Source organism: Scomber scombrus, chromosome 21 (assembly GCF_963691925.1).
Source record: "Scomber scombrus chromosome 21, fScoSco1.1, whole genome shotgun sequence".
Classification (NCBI taxonomy): domain Eukaryota; kingdom Metazoa; phylum Chordata; class Actinopteri; order Scombriformes; family Scombridae; genus Scomber; species Scomber scombrus.
The window spans coordinates 10,175,820-10,197,645 of NC_084990.1; the positions used below are offsets into that span (position 1 = coordinate 10,175,820).

The 21,826-nt window shown below is 40.1% G+C and overlaps 2 protein-coding genes across 2 annotated transcripts; both read right to left on the minus strand.

The window, feature by feature from the left end:
• Positions 1-1,563: 1,563 nt before the first annotated feature.
• tut1 (terminal uridylyl transferase 1, U6 snRNA-specific) lies at positions 1,564-6,952 on the minus strand. Its single transcript, XM_062442698.1, has 10 exons — positions 6,787-6,952; positions 6,051-6,241; positions 5,661-5,867; positions 5,269-5,383; positions 5,051-5,178; positions 4,695-4,921; positions 4,480-4,589; positions 3,609-3,731; positions 3,225-3,317; positions 1,564-3,049 (listed from the first exon to the last, which is right to left on the minus strand). Exons 1-10 carry the CDS (start codon positions 6,860-6,862, stop codon positions 1,914-1,916), a joined length of 2,406 nt encoding a protein of 801 aa, XP_062298682.1. The 5' UTR covers positions 6,863-6,952; the 3' UTR covers positions 1,564-1,913.
• An 868-nt stretch (positions 6,953-7,820) lies between these two features.
• On the minus strand, positions 7,821-20,146 carry mki67 (marker of proliferation Ki-67). Its single transcript, XM_062443245.1, has 17 exons — positions 20,114-20,146; positions 19,555-19,657; positions 19,092-19,173; positions 18,731-18,846; positions 17,997-18,066; positions 17,804-17,879; positions 14,549-15,190; positions 14,191-14,417; positions 13,577-14,087; positions 13,240-13,355; positions 12,916-13,093; positions 12,665-12,808; positions 11,854-12,524; positions 11,255-11,300; positions 11,054-11,161; positions 9,932-10,642; positions 7,821-9,751 (listed from the first exon to the last, which is right to left on the minus strand). The coding sequence occupies exons 2-17, from the start codon at positions 19,641-19,643 to the stop codon at positions 7,986-7,988; spliced, it is 5,553 nt and encodes a 1,850-aa protein (XP_062299229.1). The 5' UTR covers positions 19,644-19,657; positions 20,114-20,146; the 3' UTR covers positions 7,821-7,985.
• Positions 20,147-21,826: the final 1,680 nt, after the last annotated feature.

Below are 21,826 nucleotides of genomic sequence, written 5' to 3' on the forward strand. Positions count from 1 at the left end.
GATGTGTTTATGAGCGAGCCTGTAACGGCGGCTTCAGGTAACCCTGATGGATGGCAAGACAGGTGTAAGCGGGCTCGGGAAAGATGGATGATTTGATTCGGGGCATGTTCTCAAATTCACTACAAATTAAGGGAGTCAGCTTGCTATTTATGAATCAATATGATCACTGTAGACTCTGTAATGGCAGCATGAAGTCCGAATGTTACTCAGTCGCCTTCCATATTCTGGGCATCAGATTGCACAGAGGTTGATGACTTGGTATGCCGTAAACTTGCAGCATCACAGTCACAAAACAAGACAAGTAAGCAAGATGACGTCATGAAAGATATGACTCATGCATCACAAAAAGCTGATGTTGCAGGAGATTTCAGGTCCCAAGGGAGAGGGGGAGAGTGAGTGTTAACTTCGGATCTCTTCCCAATGGACACCAATTATACAAAACAGGCTTTTTTTTCTCTCTAATTTCTGGGGAACTCTAAATGAAGAATATTTACATGGTCTGATACACAGTGCACATACCAATGCCCACCAGAATCAATTCTTAAAGTAATTACAGCAAATGAGCTACATGTTACTGAACTGGTTGGTCATCAATACCTAATGAAATGATCTCTTTTCCAGGACTGATGAGATACTGTCCATCTTTGAGATTTTACAATCAATTGCTGTTGTTGATGAGGGGAAACCTGAGGAAAACAGCTCGTATGATTTATTATCAGAATTACTGCTGACTGTTTGTTTTCTTGATTTTGGCCAACAGCAAACACACTCCTTGGTTTTTATATAAATCACTCTGATTCTCTGCCTTAGAGGTGTGTGAGCGGTCATAAAAAAACTAAAAAACAGTCAAGGGACGATGATATTGGAGTAGCCTCGTGTGTTAGTTAAGAGAGGTGAAGGAAATGTTTTGGTGTTCAAGTGATATGTCCTAAACTTTAATTTGATTGGTTCAAATGGAGTCATAACTGCTTTTCTGACGGAACACATCGTGATCTCCCCTGAAACACACATTTCTTGAGTACTTGGACCATGTAAGTTTCATCTGTATTTTTTAAATCAGTAATGTGAACCAGCATCAGATGAACATGTAGTAAGCTGTCTCAAACCCCTTCATCATCAAAGCATTCTCCATCCTCCATAGTCCTATCTCACCTGCTGGCCATCTGTATTTCTCTTTAATAGTGAGATGAATGATGTTAATCAGTGCATGGGAGCCCTGTGCATCCCTCAGCTCCAGCTTGACCTGCTGTAATAAAGCAGTCTGCCTGCCTGAGTAATTACTCTCATCTGTCTTAGTCGTTTGAGTGAAGACCGGGCTGGGTCGTGGGCCGCCCCTTTCTGGCGGACCACAATACAGGTTGAGAGACAGTTTCAACAACATCCCTCCCCGTCATTTCTGCAACTATGATTACTGATTCTTTATGACAGGGTTATTTGATAAGATGATGCTTGCGAGCAAAGTAAATGCACATATAGTACTGGATGTGAAGCAGTGTCTCTACAAAGATTTTTTATTCTTTTGAAAACAGCAACAGATGCTTTGAACACACCAAATGTCTGCCACTGAAGTTTCCCTTCAGAGTTTCATCTTTTAAGAGCATTATTTTAAACAAATTACTAAAACCAAGCCACCTCTCAAACATAAAACAAGGCTTCATTAGGAAACGTTATACTGAAGGACAAATATACAGTATATATGAAAACAATTAGAAACTCGACATTCTGAAAAAGCCCATTGCCAATACATATTATTATAATGGATGGCTGGTCAATATAAAGCATGATGCTCTTTTATGACCCACTCTCAAGGGTTCACTCAAGTTGAAGTCATTACATCTCTGATTCAAAACAAACAAACAAACAAAAACAAATCTCTTAAATTTAATGGAGACATATATAAAATACGTCCCTTTTTAACTGCTACCCACTTCTCTCTCTAGTAATGTCTCTACCATCTTGGGTAAGAAAGCTTCAAGGAAGTGAAAGAAGTCCTGAAAAACTCCTGCCTGGTCACGGGATGGCTCCAACTTGAGCACTGCCTTTGTGCTTTCTGTCCCACCCACAATCTGGGGCTGAACCTTGAACTTCAGTGGGTCTTTAAGCGGTGGCTCTTTTTCAATGATATGAGCTGTGACCTTGGACTCCATCTCCATACAGCTGCCCTCTGGCCTTGCATCGGCATCTTTGATCAGCTCCCTTCTCACTTTTCTCCTGCCGGCCCACACAACATGATTTTGTTCGCAGACCCAGGGAGGGAACGCAGGCTTGCCCCTTTTTGCTAGTCTTGGCTTTTTTCCATGAGGCGACACAGAGGCATCACTGCCAGAAGACAGTGGCCTCTTGGCACCAACCACAGCTGTACCCAGAGGGCTGGTCTCATCGGGGTATTCAACACTGTCACAGCTGTCATTTATTGATGTGTTGAGGGAGGCTGAGGTACTTTCCATTTCCTCGGTTGCATCGACAGCTGAATGCTCGCCAAAGACGGCATCTGTAGAGGGATCAAGGTGACACTTGAGTACACTTTGGAATACTCCTTCCACCGCAGAGCAAACCTTCTGAAACCACAGCAGCCGGAAACCATCTCCCGCCATGTGCAGCTGGTTACGCAACACTTGTGGGAGCGAAGCTGATTTGAAGGGAATGCTGATGGTCAGCTGCTCTGTTTTGGTACTTGGGACCTCCCCATGGGGCGTGAATATGCGCACCAAGCCCCATGACTTCCCTTTTGTGGATTTGCGCTGGTACTGGAGGCTGCGGCAATACTTCTCGGCTTCTATGCACTCCTTCTGGAAGCTGCGCTGAGAGCGTTCATTCAAGTTTCCGGCTACGTTGTGGGAAAGCTCAAAGGGGTCCAAGAGATTTAGGGGGCCCAGTCTGGGACCAGTTTGATGAGGCTTGGTGGGTTGCTCCTCTTGCATGGTCTCCTCCCCTTTATTCTGACAGAGGAAGTCTGTGATTGGGAGTGCACGCCCCTCCCTGAGAGATATGACACTACTTGCAAAATCAAACTTTGCATAAAAGGAGAAGAAGCCAGCGAGCAGGGTGCCTAGATAGAGACAACGTACATGTACAGACATACAGTGAAAGAGATATTTAGGGTTTGTGGTGGTGATGTTGGCCTCACATTTGAAACATCAGTTTGATTTTATGAAGAGGCTAGGTTACATAAAGACGTATCACTGAATTGTTTTTTCCCCTCCCAATATAATTAGTGTACTTACAGAGGTCCTGGGTATTTTTGCTGCGGGGCACAGCAATAGGCTGACTGGGGAAGGTGCAGTTCCAGCCCTCAATCACACACTCTTCCTCCTCGCCTTCAAGGGAATAAATAAGAATTAAAACAGAGGTCAACTTTTAGTTTGTTTGATTGAAATAACAGCAAAAGAGGACCTGCTAACGCTTTTTTATTATCATTTTATTTATACCAAAGTTATTTTAACATATCCAGAAACACACTTGTATAAAAGACTGTTTCAAATGTCCCCATAAATAAATAAACATACATAATATACAAGTACTCTGAACACTAGGGTGGCTACATTGGACAGTGATGTAGGGCGACATGGTGCAGGACACGTTAGATGTAAGAGCAATGTGATACTTACAGGCCATGTTTTTAAGCTGGTCCACTGTGGGGAGGACAGGAGGCTCACAGTTCTGCAGGTAGAACATGATGAGCAGTGACAGAGCGTAGTTGTTGAGCAGGGGACCGGCCCCACTGGGATTACCTAAACATTACAAAGAAAATAATGAGATCATGTGTTTGACAGCGTGAAACCATAATTGCTGCAATGCCATGCAAGTTTGTATACAGAACGAGGCAACAGATAAAGGCATTTATGAAGCATTTAATTAACTGCATCACAGATTCACAGTTACAAGCTCAGATGTAGGTGCACTCTCTGGATTAGAATTTAACAGTCTTTGTATGATTCTTGGTTTTTGGCAGCCGGAAACACTGACCTATGCTGTCACTTCAATCTATTAAGTCTGGATCACAACAACACCCTTAAATGTCACTGATCCTATCATTCTCTACTAATCACGCTGCATAATTGCTTTTTTAAGAGCTGCACTGGCAGCAGAGGCTACTCCTCATGAAAGGGAATAAAAGGAACTGTGGCCCAGGAGTGAGGGTAATTAATTTGCTCTTCAGTGAAGAACACTTTTATTTAGACTTAATTCTATATTATGAGACATTGCCTGTACTATTACAACCCATAAGGACTGTACTTGTGCTGTTTTGATTTGTTTTTGAACTTCCATTACAAGGCACTACAAGCATTGCCAATCATTGTGTCTACGCAGACCCCAAAATGATCATAGAGACAAGTAAGGTTCTACTGACATCTATTGACCAAAAAAGGAAATGAAATAAATGCACAGGTAACCAAGAAACACACATTTTACCCTTTCAAAAAAGACAAGAAGTGAATTGATTCTATAGTCTCTATAGGTGCAAAACATTTATTTTACCAGCCAGCTGTTTCTGTTTGGCCCAGTAGCGGAGTGTGTACACCAGAGGCCTCAGTCTGTCCTCCATCCCTGAACACAGCTGCAGGAAGCGGGTGTTCCTTACTGCAAGCCTAGTGAGGGACACAGACAGAAACCAGGCAGTAATTCCCCATTTCTCACCACATCTCAAGACAGTCTTTCAATGCTACACAGTATATTATACAACAACCACTGACCTGTTGTTAATGGTGATGTCCCCCTGCAGGTTGAGCTCCCGGTGATGGAACTTGACTACAGGCAAACGAGCTGTGCTGACCACGTTGACTTTGTGCACGCTGGGGACGCAGCGCCGCAGGATGGCTGCCACGAGCTCCAGAACTTCAGCTGGAGAGGCTGAGGACAGGTCAATATCAGACAGGATGGAGTCCTCAGAGCGGCCATCGTCTGACATGCCCTCTCCTGCCTGAAAAAAACCCATTATTTCATATTTTAACTCTGAATTTTGTGGAATCAAAATCTTATTTTAAGCAACAAATGTGAGGTGAAAACTGGACTGTGTATATATATATACAGTAACTGCTGTATGTCAAACCTGTTCTGTGGAGGACTTGGCATGGGCCTGGAAGACCTTGGTGTTTTCCAAGTCCAGAAACAAGTCTAAGTCACAGGAGTGGATGCCAAAAGTGTTGACAGATGAACCAAATGGAAGGATCTGGCTGTCTGCAACCAACAGTGGGAGAGCCAATCTATGATAACGTTTTAGACAAACATCATTATGGATTTCAGAAATTGTGCGTCTACAGTGCTCACCTGGAAAAAACTCAATGAACACCTCTTGCAGAAGCTGAACCAGCAAGCCTCGAGCCTTCTTTTCATTTTCTCCAAGCTCGCATCGCTCCACAACGTACTGCATCTGCTCGTTCACCTGGAGGACAACAGACAGACGTGTTTGAATGTGGTCAGAGTGTACACTTTAAAATGAAGCAATGTTATTTTACATTGTACCACTTTATAGAAAGTATATTTTAAGATATACTGTAGTAGATTTAATTAACATTTAAGAATCTAAAAAAGCTTCACTAGCAGCTCCTAGAGGTTGTGAAGCTCCCTACATCCAACTGAATTTTCCATCTTTATCCTGTAAACCCAAACCTTCACTTGCAGGGCTCAATTTTCCATGAATCTGATAACACTATGCTTACACACGACAGCTGACACAGCCCAGGTTTGAGACGGTCGAGAACTTGTTGGAGGTTCTGTGAGTCGTTCTTCTTCTTAGGAATCAACTTGAACTCCTTCTTCTCTCTGGGTTTGACACGCAGTTGCAGGCCTTTCATCTGATGCTCAATACAGGACAACGTTTTCTGTATACTGTCAGTATCATTGAACTGCACAATGGCATACACCCCCTGTGGGTGCAGAGTGACATGTCACAGTCAAGGGACAAGTTAATGAGACACACGCCAATTAAGCAGAGAATCAATTGTCTTTAAAATTTGTCACCATACCAAGAGCACTGACAGTCAAACACAGCTATGTCTACATACATCACTTAACAATAAGCTGTAGCTCATGGTGTACTGCTACCTGACCTTGTCTTTATCCATGATAACATCTGAGACTGGCCCAAACCTCTGGAAGTACTCAGCTAGGTCATACTTAGAGATTTCAGGTTTAATGCCGCTGACAAACACACTTTGCTCCTCCTGGGTCTTCCTTGTGGTTCTCACAGTGGATAACGTCAGGTGTTTCCGCCCTTTCACATGCTGATCCAAGCTTGACTCTAAAGGAGATTTAAATATAAGAAATACTGACTTTGAAAAACATCAGGGCAAAAAAACTGTCTGAGAGAAAGATAAAAAATAAATGAGAATTGACCACTTGCTTCCATCTGTTTGCAATTTATATATAAATAAATATACACTTTATATATCAGATAAAGAATATTCTTCATATATATGGGGTGAAACATACCTATATTTAATAGTGAATTGACAATAATACAACATTTAACAATGCTGTATGCACCTATCCTATAGATTTAGAAGGTTTGGCTGGTACAGATTAATGAATTAACAAACTGCACTAGCCACGCTTGACACTGACGTTATGTTGCAGACTTAGTGCAAACATGGAAGCCACAGCATCAAAGTCGTGTCAATTTTACAAGACTCGTAGCACGTAGTTTAACATAATTTAAAGTTAACTGGACTTTTGGGCCATATACTTGCTTAAATTAAGTTACTAGGTGATAATTAAAAAAGTGGAGGGGCTGGAAATCAACGGGAAGTTTGACTGCATGTGGCGGAGTTAGCTAATGTTACTCACGGTTTGGTAAGTTGACGTTACACAGACAGCAGTGAAAACCTTTCGGCGTCGATTTGATGTCGCTGTCTGACTCCATGACAGCAAAAAAAAAATGTCTAAGGATAAAGGAACAAATAAGTCAACCAGTGAAGTCGTCGGCCAAGTTTGAGACCCACTGTCCTCCTGTGCGTTGCTCAAATCTCCCTCCAGCGCCTGTTCTGCGTGTTTCAGTCCGCCTCGAAAATCTGTCCGGGTTGTTCTCCTGTTTTATCTCTAAGTTCCGGTTAATCTAAATTTAATTACTTTACTGTAAATTGTGCAATAACCAGTGACATGACTCAGATATTCAATTACACATTCATCATGTCTCTGCCACATGACTGAATTTAACCTGTTTATATTGTTGAAAATTAGTCTAAACTGTTCACCCTTTTCTTTGATTACGTCAACCAGCTTTTATTGTTCAATTTGCCACCATTAGGGTTTCATATTTCTGGGTTCTGTTGGTCCAAAGATCCAAAAATGTTTTGCAATTTCCAAGCAGTGAGATCTGTCCTATTGCAAACAATAACTTGCAACACCTGACGATTGACAATAAATCAACTTTGACATAAGATTTTAATAATGTATGCCTATCTCTGATAAGTTGAATTGATAGCAGCATTACCTCGTGAGTCAGTTTGTTAAAATCAAAGTCGTTTCCCTTTACCTCAATCAATTTTACTGACCACATCTAGAAAGATGACGCATTTTATGTGAAGGGAATAAGAGTGTTATTATCCTCCATCTCTGATTATCTAATCTCTCAGCACTTCCTTTAACTGACAAGAACATGAAAATGAGTCGCATAAAGACTGTAGACTAAATGTTGGCATTTTAGCACCACATATGGACACACTCACACTTAATGAATAACAGTCTGAAAAAAACTGACACATTTTTCCATTGTACAAAAGATTTTAATAACCAGTTTTTTCAACATAAAATATCAGCAAAATCTAATGAAAAACTTACAACTTTTCAAAAAAATAAATGATTAAAACAAGATTCCCTGCTGTGTTGAAAAGGAAAAAGAAAAGCAGTGCTTAATTTTCAGTCTATAAAACTACTTGCTAAAATGAATTACAATCTAAAATTGACAAGTACAAAAAGTTTTTTTTTTTTTTTTGTTTTTTTTTAAATGAAAGTCATTATAGTTAAAAACATATACACAAAAGCTCTCATTTCTTTGCTGATCTTCCTCTTCTGGTTTTCGGCGGTGTCTCAACTTCAACAACTTGCTTGATGTCATCTTTCTTAGGATTGACCTTGCTGGTGGACTCAGTGGTTACATCAGTGACCTTTGCAACTCGCCTGGCTCTCTTGGCAGGCTGAGATTCAACAACTTTTACTGAGAGATCCTTCTCTTCAGTTTCATTGGCACTCTGTGCTGCATTGTTGCTCTCAGTGTCATCTTGGCCACCACTTTTTGATTTCTTGCCGCAAACTGCCTTCAAAGGAGTTATCTCGTGGACATTCAAATCTCCCTTCCACTTGACAGATTTTTTGGACGTTTTTTTGTCTTCCACAGCAGCACTGCTTAAATCTTCAGTGAGTTTTACCTGGTCACTCCTCACAGTAGCTTCATCTGATGTGGGTTTTGCTGCTGCCCGTCTTCCCCTTTTGACCGGTTCTACTGAAATCGGAGCAGACTCTGAAGCTGTAGCTGCAGCTTCTGTACTGGTCTCCTCATGAGAAGGGGCTGCACCTCGGCGTGCTCGCTTGGCTGGAACGGCTAGTGAAATCTCACTCTTTGCAGTTTTCGCCCCCCTTGCTCTGCTGGTTTTAACAGCGGCAACGTTTTCCTGATTCTCCTCGGTCTCCGGCTCATGGTCAGGTTTTCCCTCTGGTACTTCTGCGGTGATATTAACCTCTTCAGCAACTTGTTTTCCTCTCCTACCCCGTTTGGGTTTTTCTGTGGTGCTGACAACAAGTACCTCTTGGGTCTCAGTGGATTTGACTGGGGTTACACTCTCAGTGTCTTGTTTTGCTCTTCGCCCCCCTCGCACGGGCTTTGCAGGCACAGTCGCTTGTTCATTCATCTTCACTGGTTTGGCAGCAAGTGGCACTTCAGCCTCCTCTGGGACAAGAGTTTCAACCGTTTGGACCTCTTCTTCTTCTGGTTTTACATGGTCTTGCTCAGCCTTTCTGGTTCTCCTTGACTTTTTACCTGGCTCCTGGGATTTAGTAGTCTCTACTGAGGTAGTCTTGCTATCATTCTCTACCGTTTCTTCTTCCTGTTTGGCGTTTCTTCCTCTCTTAGCCCTGACTGGAGGCTTGGACGGCTTCTTGGTCTCTACAGCGACAACTGTGTCTTCGGTCACCTCGTTTTGGTCAACGGTATCAGGGTTCCTCTTTCTCCCTCTTCTTTGTGTGGGAGCGGACTTTTGAGGCTCATCAGCTGCCAGAAGATGCTTGTCACTCACAATTTCACTCTTTTCTGGCTCGGATTGAGGTGGTTCAACAGGTGTGTGTTTAGCTTTTCTCCCCCTGCTCGGCTTCGACACAACTTCCATTTCAGGGGCTGCAGACTCGATTTCTTCTTGACTGGTATTTATTGGAGTTTCTTCAGGTGTAGCTTCAGGTGAAATCTCAGGCAATGGATTTGTTTCTTCAGCTTTCTCTGGCAAAATTTCAGGTTGGTCATCAGAAATGTCTTGAGACTTGGCATTTCTGCCCCGCGTAGTTTTTCTAACAGCAGGTGGGGCAGTAGCTGCAGTTCTCTTTCCTCTTCTTCCTCCTCTGACTGGAAGATCTTCACATGGTTCTGCTGCCTCCTGGTTATCTTCAGCTGCTTTAGGTTCCACCAATTTTGCCTTTCTTCCTCGAACAGGTTTCTTCTGGACCATTTCTGTTACAGTTTCCACGGCATCTGATGATTTACTTTCATCACCTTCAACGGGCACCACCGCCAACTGCTCACTACTGACTTCCTTTACATCTGCTTCTAAAATAGGAGGGAAAAAAATGGGAAACGTTATTTTTACATTTACAGTGGCTCAGCCTTCAATTTATCTGATTTAGTTAGTTATGGTATGCTTTAATTAACCAGGAAAAACACATATTCCCTCACTTTTATAAAAGAGGCCAAGCACCCACAGTAACACAAATGTGAAAGATGACATACCTTTTGCTTTGTCAACTTGTTCACTATGAGTAGAAGGCACATCTTGCTGCTCAGGCACTGATTGAGATTGTTCAGATTCTTGTTTAGTTTTTCTTCCTCTCTTGGGCTTCACCGCAGGTTTTTCAAGTGGTGCTCCACTGTCATATGCAGCGTGCTCAACTGGGGTAATCTGTTCACTCTCAGGTTCTGGCACCATTTCAGTGGCAACCTCTTGTACTGTTTCAGCTTGATCAGGGTTTTTTTTGGCATTTCTTCCTCTTTTAGGCTTAGTAGCGACTTTGGAGGGCAGAGGGGCACTTTCCTCCTGAGTGAGCTCAGCATCCTTGCTTTCAGTGGACTTTGCATTTCTGTTTCTTGTAGTTTGTTTAACTGCAGATGGTGCAGTTTCTTCAGTTTTCTTCCCTCTTCTTCCTCTGGCTGGAGTAGGGACAATAGGATCTTCAGAATTTTCTGTGGCCTCCTGTTTATCCTCAGCTGCTTTCGATTCCACTGTTGTTGCCCTTCTGCCTTGGACAGGTTTCTTCTCATCATCAGTGGCAGTTGCGTGCATTTCGGTAACTTCGGAAGTAGCTGTCTCAGCTTGAAGTTGTTCTTCTGGCAAAATTTTGTCTACAGCTGCCTGTGAGATAGTTTCCTTGATATCTGATGGTTCATTTGCGTCAAGTGCACTGGGCACCTCCAGCTGGGCACAGACAACTTCATTTTCATCACCTTAAAATCAGATGGAAAACAAAGAAAACAAGTCAGCTTTTCTTTCTTTTTCGGCTGTTGAAAATACTTGCATTATCAAGTTTCAGATACATTTGCAAATATATTTCTGCAAGACTGGTCATTGTCAATTCCACAGACAAAGACCATATAAATATGGACTGAAGCCAGTGCAAACTATTATTAAATTATTGAGTCAGTATGTGTTTTTGAATTTAGGCATTATGTACTATGGTTCTGTCAGACTGATAAATCAATATCAAAATCTTATTTTTGGAAACAAATCTCTTAAATTCCATATTTTCAGGTTATGTATGGCATATTCTCATTTTAAGCATTTTAAATAAATTAATACAAAAAGGTAAAAAAAAAAAAAAATTTAAATATTTAAAAAAAAAGACTTACAAAACTTACCGTTTGCCACGTCAACTTGGGGAACATCTTGGATCACATCTGATGGTCCCTCTTCACTCTGAGCACAAGGTACAACGTCTTGTTGCTCTTCATGGGCAAAATCTAGTTCTATGTAAGAAAGTGAGAAGACAACAAAAATAGTTTAATATTCTAATATAGCTTAGAAATCCACTCCAAGTAATGTCATGTAACCCAACTAACCTTTTGCAATGTCTGACCCACAATCCGGACGAGTTTGATCTTCAACCTGTTAAAAAAACAAATCAATGAGAAATAACACTAACTTTGAAACAAAACAAGAAACCCATGCTGACACATTAGTAGAGATGTGTCTTAAAATGGTCAAGGTTAGTTATTTTAACAAGTCAGCCTGTGTGTACATAGGAAATATACAAGGGCAATTGTAAGATCATTCTTTTGGTTTTGGTCTGTTAAAAATATTTTCGCAATAAGTCTAAATGTGTTGTGTTAATGAAATGATAAAAGTTGAGAAAAATACAGCTTGCTTTACAGTGCGAGTGCCCAACACTCAAATTTAAACTCTATTAAGCAATGTTCTTAATATTTACAATCCCAACAATTTTGCAGTCTTTTAGTTCATTGCTTGGTTTACCATCTCATATAGCTCAATCAGTTTTTTTATTTCTCTCAAGCAGATCACACTGACAATTGCGAGCTTCTCTTTTCTCTCAAATGGGCAATTAATTAAAAAACAGAACCCACAACGCAGCCATCAACAGCATGATTACAACTATTGTCCTTACAATAAAACAATGAAAAGGTTGATGCTTCTAGATTACCTCAGTTGCCACTGGGGAGCTCTTAAGGTTTGGAGTTTCCATGTCGGTCTTTTCAGGGAGGTTTTCAGATTCTTCCACATGTGCTGGGATCTCCAGTTCCTTAACAGCATCACAAGTCACATCAGCAACTTGTGCAGTTTTCAGAAGCTCTTCATGTACATGTTCAAGAGGTTCAGCCTCCGGTTCTGGGGTCTTCATGATCCTCTTCACTCCAGAGAGACATTCTTGTTGCTCAGGTTTCTGTTTGGGAGTTTTCAGAAGATTTCCTCTGATGTCTTCTAGAGGTTCAGACTTCTGTCTTGGGGTCTTCATGATCCTCTTCACTCCAGTGAGACACTCCTGTTGTTCAGGCTTTTGCTTAGGTGTCTTAAGAAGTTTCCCTCTGATGTCTTCTAGAGGTTCAGACTTCGGTCTTGGGGTCTTCATGATCCTCTTCACTCCAGTGAGACACTCTGATAGTTCTGGCTTTTGTTTGGGAGTTGTTACAGAGGTCGTCTTCAAATCCATGCACTGCTGTTCACCTGACTCATCAGTGTGAATCTCCAATGTAGAGGTGTCACTGACAGAGTTAGATTCTTCATCTCCATTAAGGAGGCGTTGGACAGCCTCACTGTTGTATCTTCTTTCTTTCACTATAGATGCAACATTCAGCGGAGACACTATCATTTCACCTGTAAATAAGTCAATTTTCATTAGTTTATGCCAATTTGATGACTTGATTTAACAAACCACGTTTATATTAGTCCTCATGTTGACTACATATGTCGTGCTCACACACACACGCGCACACACAAACACAAACACACTTTACCTAGCTCCTCTGGTGTGTTCAACACTGATGGCTCTACTACAGATGTAGAAAGATTTTCCACTGGTGTCTTGGGGGCACTGTCCTCATTGATTTCTGATCTTCTCTTCCTTTCATTTGCAGGTGTTTTAAACATTTCAGAAACTCCTGAAACCACAACACATACACAACATAAGCAGGTACAATACTGAGCAAAGTCCAAGATGCAATACAAGAAAGAATTTTAATTTGTTGGAATGGGAAAAAATATTTACCCGTCAAGTCCTCGTCCATTTTCATGTTCTTTTGAAAGAGTGCAGTATTGGTGACCACTCTTGGTGCATTTCCAGTTGGATGTACAACCTTTTGTTTGTGAGCTCTGCCCACCACAATGGTAACAGGTGAATTTGCATGTCCAGTGCTGGCATTACTGATCAGTTTTCTTGCAGGGGTCTGACGGATTGAGAAAAGACAAACATGGTCATTTTTAATGATACTTGCATCACAACAAGATATACAAGTACTAGTTTAATAGTTAGTAGACTTTCTGTAAGAGTAAAGGCTGTGTACCTAGTACTTGTTACAGTATCTTACTTTACCTGTGGTTTGGGTACAGTCTTCTTCACAGGCTTTTTATTGACTGTTTTTTTAGCTGGAGGGGCCACTTGGACCTTGGTTTGCCCAAACTTGACAATGTCTGCCCAGGAATTTAAGGCTGGAAGGAGAAAAACAAAACACAAAATTAACTAAACTGAATGGTTAATATTATCAAATGGCTTTTGTCACCTATAACACTTAGGTCTAATCCTACTTCATACTGGCCTGCATTGAAATGGACAAAGAATACTATCAGTAACAGGGCTAAGAACAAAACCTAGATTGATTAAAGTATCTTTGCCTGCCTGTACAAGTGATACATTTCTGGGTGCAACATACCTTTCATAGATGCTCGTGAAATACCACTTCTTCTGTGCATTACTTTTACAGCACTCTTTGCCAGACTTGGAGTCTTGCGTGAGGTGCTCTTCATGCTCTTCCTCCTCAGGGGTATTTTAGGGGTTACAGTGAGTGTAGACACTGGGTCCATACCAGCATCTTCCACAACTGGTGATGGGGTGTTGATGCGTGATACAGAGAATCGCCCTTGCACACTGGGGGTGTTGACTTGTGAGCTCAAAGGGGTTTTTGTTGGTGTTACAACAGTGGCAGTATTTTCCTGAGGGGTAAGGCTTGACCTTCTCTTAGCAGTGGGGGTCTCCAATTTGTTTTTGGAGGGAGATCTTCCCGTAGCAGATGAACTCTTGGAATTTGGAGATTTCTTTCCAGGTGACTGAGCCTTGGGAGAGGAGGCCTTTGATTTTGGTGACTTCTTTCCTGGTGATGCAGCCTTGGCAGAAGGGGACCTAGATTTTGGTGATTTCTTTCCAGGTGGATGCTCTTCAAAGTCCTATGAAAAATAAGATCCATTTTAAATCATATTATATGATGAATCACAATTAAAATGTTAGATCAAACTTCTCCAGTCATCATCGTTCTTTTTTTGGTCTTACCAAGCCAATAACTGATGCTCGTCTAAGGAGTGATATTTTGGGTTTGATGAGACACAAGCTTCGTCGTGGAGCGGCCCCCTTCCTTAATGGAGAGTCAGGAGGCAGTTTTTTGTCAAATAACTCAGGACTCAGGTAACCTCCAAAGGAAACGCGTTTCTTCTTCATTTTTTGTTTGGGCAAGTCAGCTGCAAGTTCTCCACTTTTGCGTTTTTTGGACAGCTCTTCCACTACGAAGTGAATCAAAACACATAATTGTACGTAAGTAACAATCTATGAAACATATCTTGAACAATTACACTTGAATAATTACTGTAAACCAGGCAACGCTCTTAAATAAAAAATGTACGATATTCATTACCTTTTTCTACTTTCCCAGAGTTCCTTGGTGATGTTCTTCTAAGATGCTCTGTTTTTTGAGCAGGCGTTGCTTGCTCTTGTTCCTTAGCTGGTGTGGCCTCCTTGCTCCTCCTTCTCATAGGTGACTTGGGTGTTTCAGCAGAAATTTGCTCAATAACCTCGCTGACAGTAAACTTCTGGGGAGTTATTGCTTCCAACTTGGCATTGTCTGCTTCTTCAACAACAGGTCTCACCATCTCAGTAGCAGGAACCTGAGAGGACCTCCTCTGCTTCTTAACAGACTTCGGGGTCCCATTGCTTATACTTTGAGCCTCCCCATTCATTTCTCCAGCTACAAGAGAGACATTAGCTTCATCCTTCTTGGGAGTGTCTTCTGTGGACATGGCAGGTGTTTCATTGATTTCTCCAACTGTCCCATGTTTTGGAGTGCAAAACTTCGAGGACGGTGTCTGAAACTTGCTGCTGGAGGATTTCCGAGGGGTCTTGACATCCAGAGATTTTTTTATCATTTGATACAGATCATTGAAGGGGGAATTGGTCTTGCTTTGCAGCAGGCTATCATCTTCCTTGGACTCCACCGCCACAGTTTTCTCCAAGGCTCGCTGTATGTTGTCATGGTTGGTTCCATCTTTCAGATGAGGGTCTAAAAGTGTATGCAAAAAGAAGTTTAGATAAAGGACAAGCACTACCATCCATCACTTTAATATACTACAATGTAACCAAAAAAACAAGTGTTGTAAAAAACAAAACAAAAACACTAGCACACAATCCCATTTCAACAGAGAAAATCTGGTTGGAGAGTATTAATGGACCTACAAGCAAACATTGTTTTACTTGTCAGTTGCATTACAGACCAAGCTACGTACAAATGCAACTATATATATATATATATATATATATATATATATATATATATATATATATATATATATATATATATATATATATATATATATATATATATATATATATATATATATATATATATATATATATATATATATATATATATGGTGCGACCAGCTGTTCGAAGACAAAAAAATCTCTGCAACTCTGAAAGTCTCCCTGTGGTGCAACCTTGAACAGCAGACACACATTAGGCCCATATCGTGGTCTAAACCAATCAGAGATAGTGAAGGGCGGGACCCCCCTGATTGGCCGTGGTCCAGATATGTAATGCGTGTGCTGCAGTCAGACAGAGAGAGTGGATGTAGAGTGCATGTAGCCGCGAATGACAGGATGAAAAGAACGATTGACAACTTTTTCGTGAAGAATGTTAAGTTAAGGCCTGATCCGTCCGAAAATAACGAATGCTCTGACACGGTGCCATCAACCTCCCAGGTTATGTCATGCCCCTAGTCAGGAGACGGCATCAGATAATGAGCCACATACAATCGACTCCGTTTGGAAGCCCATTTCCGCAACCGTGATGAAAAAAAAAAAATCCTGTAAGTCTTTATAATGAGAAACTATCTCAAAATAATGACTTAGTATCTCATAATAATGAGAAACTATCTCAAAATAATTACTATTTAATTTATCTTGAGATGTTTTAAGTTGAAATTTCAGCTCAGTGAAGCACTTTAAGCACCAACACTTTTCAGTGAAGTTACCTTTGTTGTGGAATTGTTCAAATAAAGAACTTTATGTTGACCAGATTGTCAGTTAATCATTTACAAGTCAATATGCCTACATGGACAGCTATTTTAAAAACGTGAACCTGTAAAACTGCGGTGTTGAATGCGATATGGTCGAAAAATGTAGGTGCACTTAAGAAAAAATGTTAGGCACACCAGTGCAACCAGTGAAAAAAGTTAGTTTAGAGCCCTGATATATATATAGCGATGTATATTAATGTTCAACCAACGTCTGCAGCGGGGCTTACTGCAGGACGACTGGCCGGAACCACTGTGTCCGACTGTCTGACTTCGACCCTGAACACACCTGTAGCTCTCTCTGCACCTCCTGCTAGCATTACACAGAGAAGCTAACAGTGATATTAAGTTTAAGGAAGTTAAAACGTAAAATCTACATCATCTGAGGCAGAACCTGCTCAGAAAAAAGCAGCGGAGCCTGAGAAACTAATGAAAACAGCGCCATGTGATGTCACCATTAACAACTTTAATCCTCAGACAGGTAACTGACTATAGTAACAAGTTTCAGGCTAACCAGCTCAGAGTATATGAACGGCTCCAACTAAACAGGTGATATTAGCGGCGCAATGTGTATAATGCTGCGTGTTTATCAATCAACTGATGTTACAAAACGTCAATTTTAAGTCACTAAGATGTTTCTCATTCAACAGACCTGAAGAGAAAGAGTGAGGCAGATTCAACAAAAACGTGATGCTACTGAAGCTGAATATCACTACTTAACTGTATAATACTATATAACTTGTAATTACTATAAAATATAGTTCAGAGAATAAGTTAACTATATAAGATAGACTCAATGGCCTAACCTGTGCAATCTAATTTAATCCAATACAGCAGAATTCTACATTTATGAAGCTTATACTACATTTTTTGACAAGAAGGTGAAAATTCTGCTTTATGTTCATTATTGAGTGATTGTGGTGTATTAGGGTGCATTATATTGAAAGGTGTTCCTAATATTTTGTCCACTCCATTAACATACATGAGGAGAGCAAAATATTAAGAAAACCATTCCATGTAATGCACCCAAGTACACCACCACCAAGTACAACCTCAGTAATAAACAAAGTAGAATTATCACTTTTTTGACAATGTCAACAAAAACGGAAAAAGTATAAACTTTTTTTTAAAAAGGCAGAATTTATAGCAGAGCTGTTGTGTTGGATTTAATTATATTGCACGTGTTCCTAATGAAGTTGCAGGTGACTGTAGTTCAGAGAATAAAACTACTAAAGTGTATACTAAATAACTAATTACTATATAATATAGTTCAGAGAATATCTTAAATTGAATGAAAGTGACAAAATACAATCTGTGGTAAGAATTTACCATTTTTGTTTTATCCTGTGAAAATTAAAGCAATGATTTCAGTCTACATTTTTAAATACATTTGAATAAATGGGTGTTGCACTGAAGTACCATATAGTATATAATACTATTAACTATCTTATTTGTGCAGTACTACCTTCAGTTTTACTGATATGGATCCCCTGTGTGTATTTTCAATGTTTCTGGGTGATTCAACCAATCAGCAGCTGTCATGTTCAAATAAGAAGCACTTAAACTGCAATTTCAGAATAAACTCAATCATACAATCTCACCTGTGGACACTTCTGAAATCCTCTTTTCTCCGGTTCCAACAGCAACTGTGTCCCCTACATGCTGATCTTGCAGGACCTAAACATAATACACTTTGATTAACACAAACAATACAATTTATTAGGAGTGTAGCCAAATCCAGGGTGCTGGATTGACTTCTATGCTGCAGTGATCGAAGACTAATAAGTAAATTACTTTGAGGGTTTCACTTTTGCCTCCAACAGAAGACCTCTTCTTTGGTGTGGGTGCTGGAGGATACTCGAACCTGAAATGACAATGAACAAAAAGATCCCATTTACTTCTGGGATCACGCACTTACTGCAATCTGCAACCTAACCACTAGATGGCACTGAATCCTACACCACTAACACATCGTTGGTACTTAAATGTCCCCTCTCATAAGCACATAGCAGCATAGGCGTGTATGTGGAGAGGTTTAACCATCAAAAAAAAAAAAAAAAACATGGCACACGAAGCCATTAGAAATAACTGTAAAACTTATTTTTTCTTCACATTAAGGTTGAAAACAAACATTTTCAATGGTTGAACATAATATTTCAGTGACACACCTTACATATGTGGAAATGATGTGGGGTCAGGTGATAGCAAATTGCTGTAGTCTTGCTTGACATGAATGAATGATGAAATAAGAGGAAGTCATTTCTGTTCCATAGGCTGTCCCTTCTAGCAAGTGCAAACACTGACAGCCTACAGCCTTAACTTTACCACGGAAGTTATCCAGATATAAATTAGATTTTAACATCACTAATAAAAGTTCCAAAATCCATGCACTTGAGGGTCATATAGGTAAATACATGTACTACTACTTTTTTTGTGGAAAAGACAAAAGTCAATCAATAATAATCAGCAAGGTTAAGAGTCCCTTTATTACCAGAGAACACCCAGTCCAAAATATTTGCAAGACGCACCTGAAAGAACGGTCAATAATGGTTATCACATCTCCATGCTTCAAACGCTCAGACTGCTGCAAAGCCTCTCCATTGACACGGGTTGGATTCACTGAGCTCAGATTTGTCAATATAACCTAGGAGACACAAAACAAAAATTATCTTAAACAGTCCCTTAATAAGATTAGAGCAGTATACTAGTGTAACCTAGGTTTCTATTTATTTACAGATTTTTCAATAGCTACAAAATTGCCATGGTAATGATCAAAATAAAAAGAATTTAATGTGATTATTCAAGAGCAGTTCCTGATTATTCTAGCTTTCCTGTAAGTATGTAACAATGACAAATCAATATATGCATGTCCAGTATGCGTTGTTTTACCTCTTTATTTTCATTGAAATCAATTCTGCAATGCTCCTTGGAGACTTGAGGAAGCTGAATACGAATATCGCAGGTAGGCTTCCTGTAACATCAAGAAGAATCACAAATGTTAACAATGTAGCAATTTAACAACATGCTAAGTGTAAATGTTACATGGTTTATGTGTAAGTGCTGTTTGTTCATGATTAGTTGACAAAATGTTTCAGTGTCAGAAAGTACAGGGAACTTGTGAACTGGCAAGAACAGCTGCAGGCATGCATTTAAAATTTTTGACGTCAGCAGCACATGTCCCGCCTTCAAACCAAAGCCTGTCAACCCCAACATGAGGCCACACATTAGTACAAGATACGTGTGGGTTAACATGACATTGTTTGCGTTATTGTAACATTGAATTTACAGGGAACAAGGGATTGCATCTGAAAATATGACATGGCATAGCAAAGTTTTATTTTATTGATCTCACCTTCCAAATAAGCATGTTGCAGTAAGTGGGAATTCAGTCCCATCCACTCCACTCCTCTTAACCACGACTATCTTTCCATGTAATGGCATTCTCGTAACTTTACCTGGAACATTAGCAAACAAAAAGTGTTAAACTGCACTTAGCTAAACAAGTGGACGTGATTTTTTACACTAACGTTAAAAGAAACCTCCCAAAAAACATGAAACACTCGACGGAAAAATGCATGCGACAAAACATGAATATTTGTCTTGATCAGTTACCAGTGATATGAAAGTAGTACGTTTCAACTTTAGTTAACTGAACTCGACTTTGGTTGCTATGAACACTGTCCAGCCGTTTTGGTGTCGCCAGTTTAAACGCTGACAATTCTGCGTCATCCCACGTGCAATATCGCTTCGATAGTTAACGTTTATCTTGTCAAAGATATTTCAAGGTGAACATGAACAAACATTAGCGACAATTTACTCCACAAACAACATACAACGCAACATGTACAATTAGTGTCGCTAAGATTGCGTGATAAGCTAAAACATATAAATTGTAAGCTTTGCAGTCTCACCTGGAGCTCCGTTTAAAGACACATCGACGTCTGGCAATCCATATACTTCAACCGGGGTGTAGCAAAGATGGGTCTTTTTTTTACTAAAACGTTAATATCCTACCATACTATACCTAATGCCGAGGAACTAAGTTCGACGACCAGCGGCTACCGTAACGTTAAGCTACCTTATTGAGCAGCCTTCCTTTACCGTCTCTCTTCTTCCAGAGTGAGGCTGTAATATCACTCCGCGGAATCATACACTGTAATCGAAAACTATTTACATAACAATCACTCATGTTTTGGTAGCACGATATATTTAGACCGTTCTATTATTACATTTTAAAAGATGGGTTTGGTTGCCTGAATTAAATTGAATTTACTTAGTTTCATAAAGGGGACTATTTTGTTTACGAATTTGGCGCAACAATCCCACCTCTGTAACGGGACAGTGATTTGAAAATGTTTGAAATTCCGCGCGAAGGAATATGATTGGTTGAAACGTCACTTTCTAAGTAAGAGGGCGGGGCATAGTACTACAGCGCTTTTCTAGAGCCGGAAGGTGATGTGTCGTGTAGTGATGTGTCGTGTAGTTAAATTTTAAATGTTTATCTTTAAGCTCTCTAACTCTAAAAACGATCAGTATAATATTTGTATTTCAGATTCATATTATGATAACCTCAGTATATAATGTTATACTACTCTAGCAATTCTTTCTATTGTATTTTAATTAGCCTATGTAGCTATTGTACATCATTTAGACTCTAACCATTGTATCTAATATCTATCTATCTACCACAGCTGCTGGATGGCTTACTGAGACAACTAAATGTCACAGAGCCTATCATTACTGTTACTGGTCATGCCTGTGTTGTCCTGTTACAACACGTCAAAATGCCTGCTGGAAAAAATGTTTATAGTCCCATGCCGATCACAAGTAAATATGTTGATGGGTGGCTTATGGGGAAATGAAATATTAAGTTCTAATAATTTTTGGGGAATACATACTTGTTTCAGTGCCAATATGTGATTGTTCTGATGTTATTTCACTATGCTAGGGAAAAAGAGTAGACAGTGGTTGTCAGATTAGGTGTGTCAACTGGTTAGTTTGGAAGTGATCCATTCATCCTAAAGGTCAAACTTTGTCTGTTTGAGCCTAATGCAAACCGTTGATCAGTCCCTGTTTTATGGAATTTTCCTCCAAACATTATATTCTTATTTGTTACATACAGTGCACCCGGAAAGTATTAATATAACCCTTCACTTTTTCCACATTTTGTTATGATACAGCCTTATTCCAAAATTGATTAAATTCCTTTTTTCTCATCAATCTACACACAATACCCCATAATGACAAAGCAAAAACATTTTTTTTGCCATTTTTGCAAATGTATTAAAAAATTAAAAAACTGAAATATTGCATGTACATTAGTATTCACACCCTTTACTTTGTTGAGAAGACCTCAAGTCTTCTTGGGTATGAAGCTACAAGCTTGGCACACCTGTATTTGGGGTATTTCTCCCATTCTTCTCTGCAGATCCTCTCATGCTCTGTCAGGTTAGATGGGGAACATATTTTCAGATCTTTCTAGAGATGTTCAATCAGGTTCAAATCTGGGCTCTGGCTGGGCAACTCAAGGACATTCACAGACTTGATCCGAAGCCACTCCTTTTTTGTCTTAGCTGTGTGCTTAGGGTCGTTGTCCTGTTGGAAGGTAAACCTTTGCCCCAGTC